An 8926-nucleotide genomic window follows, 5' to 3' on the forward strand; every position below is an offset into this window, starting at 1 on the left:
CTGATTCTCAATGTATCTAAAACTACCAGTTTAGTGGTTGGAACTCATTTTTCTTTAAGTTCCAAACAGAAACTTTAACTCAGTATAGAGCAAACTTTTGTAGAGCAAAGAGAAGAGGCTAAACTTTTGGGTAGGGCTGCACGATTATGGCCAAAATGATAATCACGATTATTTTGATCAAAATTTTGATCGCGATTATTCTCACGATTATTTGTTGATTTTAACCAAAACAAATTGTATTGTCACATAGGCTATTTATAACTGTGAGAGGGAGTGTGATGGACGCTACTCCCAGAGAGACGGCTGATCATTATGAACGGGTCCCGCACGGGTCGAATGGCGGGAACACACGTCGTGTGTATGAAACGTCTGTATCTTCACTGCGCTGCATTTTTATGAACTATGATATTCTCCCAATGGGTCACATCTCTGGTCCATGTCCAGGTCCAGCAGCTACGTCTCACACGCTGTTACTCTACCAACTGAAGTTAGCTGCATTCAGTAAGTTCTTCTGAGTTCTTCGCCGTGGCGGCCGCGATACCAGAGTTGCCAGCGGAACACTGGTACAAATACAGTTTTGCCCCTCATACTTAACAATATACAGCTGTGTTATAAAAAATTAAAACTGTAGACAAATGTCAGAAGTTTGGACCGCGCTGTGTGGCGGGCTGCGTGGAGAGTAGACGAGAAAGTAGAGGTGAGATCCCACACAGGCACGGTTTACAGACGATGGGTCACGTAACGCAAAATTAAACCATATCCATATAACAGCATTGCAGCGGATGGAGGACATTAGCGCCGTGCGTCCTAGGAGCTAACAGCTAACAGACGCTACTATCTAACAGACGCTATTAGCTAACAGCTACAGACGCTAACTAGCACCGACCACTGGTCACCGCTGTTGTCTGAAAACAACAAACGGGACAAAATGTTGCGTTTACTGGTAAACTGGTAACCTAAGGACAGACATATAACCGACTGCTCTGTTGAGTTTTCCTCCGTTACTCTGTCCTCTGGGACTGTCTACTCTGAAACTAAGCTGCACGGTGCAGGAACAACTGACTGGCTCATGATCAACGGTAGTAGCGGCAGATGGGCTATGCAAAAACCCCGAAGCTTTCTATGAAATGCGCTTTAAAAAAATAATCGCTCGATCACGCAAATTTGATCGTGGGAGTCAAAATCGTGATTGCGATCAAATTCGATTAATTGTGCAGCCCTACTTTTGTGTGAGGATTGACAATAGATTGTGCTGGGACAAACACGTTCAGAAACTGGTAACTAAAATGGGCAACACCTTGTCAGTTTAAAAATGTGCAAACATCTTTACACCACAGACAGTTAAACAAGTCCTATGGGCTTTGTTTTTTTCACATCTAGATTACTGTTCAGTGGTGTGGTCCAGCACTTCAGCAATTAATATGAACAAATTACAAGTGATTCAGAATAAAGCTGCACTTGTGGCTCTTTCGTGTGGTTTAGATCAAATGTTGATAAAATGCATGAACACACTCTCATGGCTTAAAGTTAAAATAGATTTGTGTATTCGCTAATGTTTTTTTTTCCATCACATTATAAAACAAAACACCTTTTACTTTATACACAAAACTATCCTTTAGTACTGCTATACTTCATTATCCAACGAGGCATGCAGTAGGGGGAGTTTTATTTTACCTAATTGAAAACTGTCAATTCACAACTTCAGTTAGGTAAAGAGCAATGTGTGAATGGAACTCTCTCCCAACGACTATCAAACACAACTCTCAGTAGGCTTTAGAAAATCACTTAAGACATATATATTTCAAGGAATTAAATATTTAAAAAAAATTAGTTTGGTATAGGGCTTTTGTTATCGTATTTCTTAATAGATAATCTATTCGGAGTATGTCTTTTGTTGTTAACTGTAAGTTTACTTATGATTTGTATTTTCAAATGTATGTATGTGTGTGTAATGAAATGTCATAATGAGTATTGTCAAAGAAAAGTTTGCAGACCCCAGGAAGAATAGCTTTTAGTGTATGCCGAAGCTAATGGGGATCCTAAAACAAACAAACAAACGTCGTTTACTGAACTGTCGGAACAGACCCGGCACCCGAGTCAAACAGCGGCCACTCGTAAGGTTACTGGTGCCCCCTCTTTCGTTTTTAGCCGTCTGTACAGTTAGTTACATTTACCAGACAAAACAGGAATAAGGCACCAAAGGACTACTCATAATTAAAGATGTTGTAGCATTGGATCTGGACGAGAAGGATAACTATGGGAATGGAAGGGGTTGTCGCGTTTCTGCGATTTCTTCAAAATAGATTAAAAAATACAACACTTGACTATACAGAAAAGAATAGACAGAAACATAGGAATGGAATTGTAATATAAAGGTGTTGTTGTATATTCTTGTAAGTTATTGTAAGACCGGAAAAATAGTATGCTGTATTTGCATATCTATTTGCTTTGTAATAATATGATTTTGTGAAATAGGGCAGGACCAAATAAGCTAATTGCTTCTGCTTGCTCCTTCTCAAACTAATCCCTTTGAAGTTTTTGTTGTTCTGATTGTTCTGAATTCAAAAAAATTTAGTTTTTTATTTGTTTTTTCTTTTGCAACTTTTTTGATAATAATATTTAAAAAATTATATGTTCTTGGTAACAATTTATCACAAATGTTTTCTTTCTAATCCCTTCAGGAGGCCTTGATGGAGAGTATGCCATTGCAGCCCAGCTGTGGAAGCTGAGCACCTGTGATTGTGTGAGATACCAGAAACAGTTTTGCAGAGCGGACTCTCACATGAGGTAAAGTCTAACTTTTTTAGCTCAATCAGTTTAAAACTGGACTAACTTTAGACTGGAAAATCGTTAACATTCCTCTAATTTCATAGTTTAAACATACACTCCCCAGTGCTCTCTGGTGGACGAACTCACGTAATGATGACACTGTTTCTAAATGGCCTCAAATTATTTCTGCCATTACTACAGTTTTTTTCTGTTTTTCTGTTCTCTTTGTCAATACAAATATATCTGTGATAAGCTAATTCCCTCCAAATTTAGTTGTTGGCAGTCTCACAATCGTTCCCTAAATGAGCAAAGCAAATTACTGGTCAAAGTACATTATGTTAGCCTCACCTGCTTATAAGACTTTTTTTTTTTTTTTTTTTACAAACCCAGCCTTGGTTATCTAACAGTCCATAAAATCTTGAAAAGCTATGCCACTATAATAATCTGTCAATAGTATAAAATATAATAACAGTCTAAAAAAATGTGTTGCCCAAGCTCGTGGAATAGAATAGAATGCACATTGTCCCCGAGGGAAAATTTGTCTTGGGCATAGCACTAAAATCTGCTGCTCTACAAAGACATGTAATAACGAAACAATTCTAAAATCGACCTAAAACAACATAAGATCAATGAAACATTTTAGGACATGAAGGAGAACACATATGACTGTATAGACAAGCTACTCTTCTTCCACCTACTGAAAACATGTTCCCATGTGTGCAATACCTGCTCTATATTTTTCACCCTACAGGAGAAGAAACACTTCATTGGGGCCACCTACCTCCAGGATGGGCCGCAGGGCAACGACATTCGGCGGACAAACGTGGCACAAATCCGCATGTGCCTACCGCCAAGAACACTCTGCAATGAGCTCAGTTTTCTAGTGACGCATGAGGACAGATGTTGGCAATACCTCACCTGAATAGGCTGCACGATTATGGCCAAAATGATAATCAGAATATTTTGATCAATATTGAGATCACGATTATTATCGTAATTTTTCGTCACATAAGCAGTTAAAATAGCCTATAGGCCATTTATAACTGCTTTCACATCCATATTATGCTAAGAGATCTTCTACTAGTCCCACCATACCTCTATACTTTTCACAAAGTGGGCTAATGTTCAGTTTAAGGTCAAAGCCATTTTCCACAAGCTCTTTTATTGAAAGAGATTGGGATTAAATGAATGCAAAAAGGGTTTCCTTCCCATTTAAATATGCAGCTGCAATACACGTTCATGAAAATTATCTGAATAAATGCCTAGGATATATTTAAAAAAAAGAAGTTCTAACCCTCACACGCCATTACTCAACAAACTGAGTTAGTTGCATTCAATAACTTCTTCTGTGTTTTTTGCCGTGGCGGCCGCAATAATAGAGTTACCGGCGAAATACTTGTACAAAAACAGGTTTGCCTTTCATGCTTACGTATACAGCTGTGTAAATAAGGTAAAACTGTAGACAATGTCAGAAGTGTGGCCCGGTGCTGCGTCTCTCCATGTTCCGGGGAGCCGTGGTGAGTGAAAGGGGCGGGGCTGCCGGAGTAAGAGGAGATATCCAACACAGGCACGGCTTTACAGAAGAAATGGGCATGCGTCACACAGTATTAACCATATTGATATAAACACATTGCTTTGTTCGCGGAGAGGCAGCGGATGCAATGACGTTAGGTGCACCGGTGCGACCTAGAAAAATGTTAGTCGCACCCTTACAAAACAGACCAACACTAGCACCGACTACACGGGTCACTGCTGTCACAAAATTTGCTTTGACTTACTCGTTGTGGAATTTTCCTCACGTTACTTTGTCCTCTGTGACTGTCTACATCTAGAAACTAACTGGGCGGTGGAGGGAACAACTCTGACTGGCACATGATCAGACAGTAGTTTACAACGCAGTAGATGGCTCTATGAACGGAATGACGCATTTAAAATATCGTTTGATCCACAAAATTAATTGTGCGAAGCCGTGATTGTGATTAAAATTTGATTCATTGTACAGTCCTACACTTGAGTTTTCCACGCCAGTAAAAACCGTGCCGATTATGACCTCAGGTTAAGGCATAGTTTAGACAGCATATACATTTTTCTTATTTTACATATTCTTATAAATTGTTTTGACTCAGATTTAAAAAGGGGCCTTCTTACTATTTTATGTTGACTTTGGGGAGAAATCAGCCATGGCCTACATGATTTTTATACCATATCAATGCTGCTGTGTTCATGCTAGTGAATTTTGCCAATCCCTGTGTGCCTCATTTTATTGGGATAGAGATTTATTTTCTAATGAAGGGTGTTAAGTGCAAAGAGCACTAGCCACAAACCTGATTTGGAATTGACACATTCATTCAGAGTACAATATATATATTTTTACTGAAAAAGTTCTTATAACCGCAAAGTTGGCACTGGTAAGTGTTTTCTGTTCTTTTATGCATATTACAAAGGCCTTTATCTGGACTATAGGTCTGAAATTAAATGTACTGTAAAGAAGAAAAATACAAATTTAAGGCTCCCGTCAGATTTGCCTTTTCAGATTGAATTAAGTCATTGAAGGATTTTGTTAAAACTGAATTGGAGGCCAGTCAAATATTTAAAGATGGGATAGCTTTGTGGAGAAATCAGTATAACAACCTGTTTTATTTACATATAAAAGACTACCTGATAATTACTTTCTTTTATATTTGTTATTTCTAATTTACATATGTAATAAAGGCTGCAAACAGGTCTTAATGTTGCTGCATGGTCTCTTTTCTTTAATTTAAAAAACATTTTGTATCGTATCAAAAAAATCCATATAACCACATAAAATATTCGATAATACATTTGAATTTCTGGGCGGAAAATTCAATGTTATGCTAGTACAGATCTACAAGTGAAAACAAGTAACTGATGTAAGTATTGATTGAGTGAATTTACAAGTTACGTGTGAGCATGCATCTGCATGATAGTAGAGAAAGTAGAGATACGTCTGTCTTGCATTAAATGGCATTTAAAGTGGGCGCATCACTAAGAAAACGAGAAGGACAGTGATATTCCTTTGCTCCTACAACTACAACTACCAGAATGCACTGGCTGCGAGAGATCTGGGCAGTGTCAAATGGCGGGAAGTAAAACATACTAGCACATACTATACTACTAACATTATATGAAATAAAGAGTTGGTTGAATACGGCATCCCTTTAAGTGTGTAACATATTTTGGTTCTATATTAACAAACAGTTGTTAACGTTAAATTAATTACAATTTCTACCTAATGTCCATGTAGCACGTGTTGACGAACATTTGCAGACTGTAGCTTCAGTTTATTTTTGGATGGCGCACCGGACACCAATCAATTGGTTTGGGCTTAGCTTACATCAGTGTAAAATATATTGGGAGTATATTCTATTTGTTTACACATTGGGCAGGCAACACTAATAGTAAAGTTACTCCAGTAACATTGGTAGCTAGAGCTAGCTACATTAATTAGCTAGGGAAAACTTTGAAAGAAGACAAAGAAGAACACTGTCAATACTGTGTCCATCGTCCACAGGTGATCATTTGACGGTGTATGATGCAGGCGGTTTTACGCTAGCAGTTAGCTTACCATGGTAAGTTAGCTACTGCAGTTATACTGTAACGTCCCTAATAGCTCGGTCTTTTAGTACTAGCATGTTACATACGTAAACTCACCCATTTCACGTAGTTAATGTTCATTAACGTTGATACATTGTAATTAAATATAACCGGAGGGGATGTTAATTTCTCAGCGACACATCAGAGGTAAAAAGTCATAGTCGGGGTGTACGCACGGATGTATTAAAGAGAACGGGTGTACGATCATAGACATTGGAAGGGAACGATAAGCAATTTCTGTTTCCTAGGATGACAAATAATGTCCCGCCCTATTTTGCCTCTGATTGGCTTACCTTGACTTTTCTTACTCTGACCCTAACCAATCGCACTCCTCTTACCTAACACTTAACCAAACCACCAAGCAGGCAACAAGCCCTGGTCAATCAGATGGAAGTGAGTAAGGCGGAATGCCCTCCCCATCCTGGAAAAAATTTGGCGTACGCACATCCATGACGTACTCCATGGAAGCACGAGACTTTCATTAAAGTCCATCAGGTACGTTCAAAATCAAATTGTAATTGAATTACTTTTTTAATTTATAAGGTTATTTAATTCATCGATTTATTTGATATTTTTGTTTTTATTGCTTCACATAGTTTTCTTTAATTTCCTATATTTTATTGCTTAGAATTATTTGTAAAATTGTTAAGAGGTTTATAAATCAAGTTTTGTACTTGAAAAATTGAATAATAAAAAAAAAATGTTCAAAATACCTCTTAATACATCCGTGGTCCATGTCCACGCCGATCTCTGTCTGAATCAATTCAATGTGGTCTTAATACTTCCGTGATATTGCTTTTTTTATAAGATGGGTACATTTCTTGATACTCAGTAATACAACTTGTTCCAAATAAATTCAGAAAATAAAGGCATCCTTCTTTCAAACAAACCAAGTCTTAAGTGCAAAAAGTGAGTATCTCTTTTATTGGATAATACGTATGAATCAATTCAATTTAATTCTCTTTCCATTAGCAAACGTATGTGTGTATGTAGATCAGATGCTTTATAGTAATCTATTATGAAAAAAACTTCTCATTCTATTACAACTTGTGTCATACATGTTGAATGGACCACGTAGTAAAGAAGAGTCACCTGCAGCTCACATTTTTGTTGTACTGCTAAAAGGATTAGAGTGTCAGATATTTCTCACCACAGAGATAACATCCCCGTTGTAGTGCACAACACCGAGAAAGTTACAGTGATTTTTCAAAGTGTGATTTTCATCATAGACAACCAAAACTGGCTTTTGTTCAAATTTAAAATTCACGTTTATGGTCCATTAAATGAAGAGAAATCAAATATCTATTCAAAAATTACTATTCTGTGAAGTTAGTAAAACTTTATACTTTAGCCTTGAATAATTGTGTGTGTTACTGTCTCAATTGGAAAAATGTGTTAATGATCTAAATGTGATCAAAGTGAAACGGATTAGCTCGCTGAATGTCACACAACAAAACTTATTAAATTAATTAGCCTTCCATATCTTTACAACTTTAAATAACATTAGATTTCAGTAAAATGAAATGTATCCCTCAATTAAAATGTTGCTCATAAATATATATTATTTTTTTAAAACTCAGCATAGATCCATCCTTATAATCACACCACAGTGAGTTTCTTTTGCATGTGTTTTTTGATCTGGAAATGGTTTTTTTTTTAATAAAACTATTTCGCGGTTTTAAATTCTATGTACTTTATTTGTACATAATATAAGAGTTTATTTTGTAACTAAAAAGTCCCCTATCTTAATAAATCTGTGCTAATCAAGGGCAAACAAAGACCGGCCCTCGGGAGTGTGAACTAAAGATACTTCTACAGCAATCAGATTATAATACCTAATAATTACTGTAAATTTAAAAAAAAAATATGTACAAGTAAGAGAGGAAAAACAGCATGACAAATTCCACCAGTGAGACACCACAACAAGCCAAGTCATTTAAATTAACAACACTATTTAGTTCTGTCACCCAAAGACTAGAATAGTCACTGTGTCAGGTTCTGAACTGGATCAAAACATCAGATTATAACAGGTTCACATAACACGCTCATAAGGCATGTGGGGTATAACAGCAGGGTTACATTGCACAGACAACAGAACAACTCTACGAGTGAGAAGTAAATTTGGTTTTACGTTTGACCAGAAATCTGCGTCTTAGATTTGCATTTGATCACAACTATTGGAAAAACACTTATTTACTTTCTGGCTGCATTAGATGACAAGACTATACCACTCTCATGTCTGTCGTTAACTACTGAATCAAGCTAGAGCCAATACCGTTAGCTTAGCTTAGCATAAAGCTTGACCGGGGAAACGGCTAGCCTGGCTCCCCCCCCCCCTTGGGTTAAATTTTAGATCTAAATTTATTATTCATATTACAAATACTGAATTATAACTTCAGAGAACATTTTATCACACACAGTCCCATTAAGCACCACATCTCCAATACTTTGGTTACAAAACATCCTGGAATTTTGTTTAGGACTTCATTTTCCAAACTGTCAATAAGAACAAAATAAGTAAGAAACCCTGCTGGTTTCCTTC

At 37.0% G+C, this 8926-nt stretch overlaps 1 protein-coding gene across 4 annotated transcripts in view; it reads left to right on the top strand.

The window, feature by feature from the left end:
- The window catches only part of ampd3b (adenosine monophosphate deaminase 3b), a 40051-nt gene that overhangs the window by 17529 nt on the left and 13596 nt on the right, over positions 1-8926 (top strand). Inside the window, exon 16 of one of the 4 annotated variants that reach the window (XM_032522663.1) lies at positions 2682-2761. The exons of the other annotated variants lie outside the window; for them this stretch is intronic. Within the exon in view, the coding sequence (XP_032378554.1) occupies positions 2682-2729 (48 nt within the window). The 3' untranslated portion in view covers positions 2730-2761. Of the gene's footprint in view, positions 1-2681; positions 2762-8926 lie in introns of those variants that run through there. 4 annotated transcript variants of the gene reach the window in all.

This window comes from Etheostoma spectabile, chromosome 8, assembly GCF_008692095.1.
Source record: "Etheostoma spectabile isolate EspeVRDwgs_2016 chromosome 8, UIUC_Espe_1.0, whole genome shotgun sequence".
NCBI classification, from domain to species: Eukaryota; Metazoa; Chordata; class Actinopteri; order Perciformes; family Percidae; genus Etheostoma; species Etheostoma spectabile.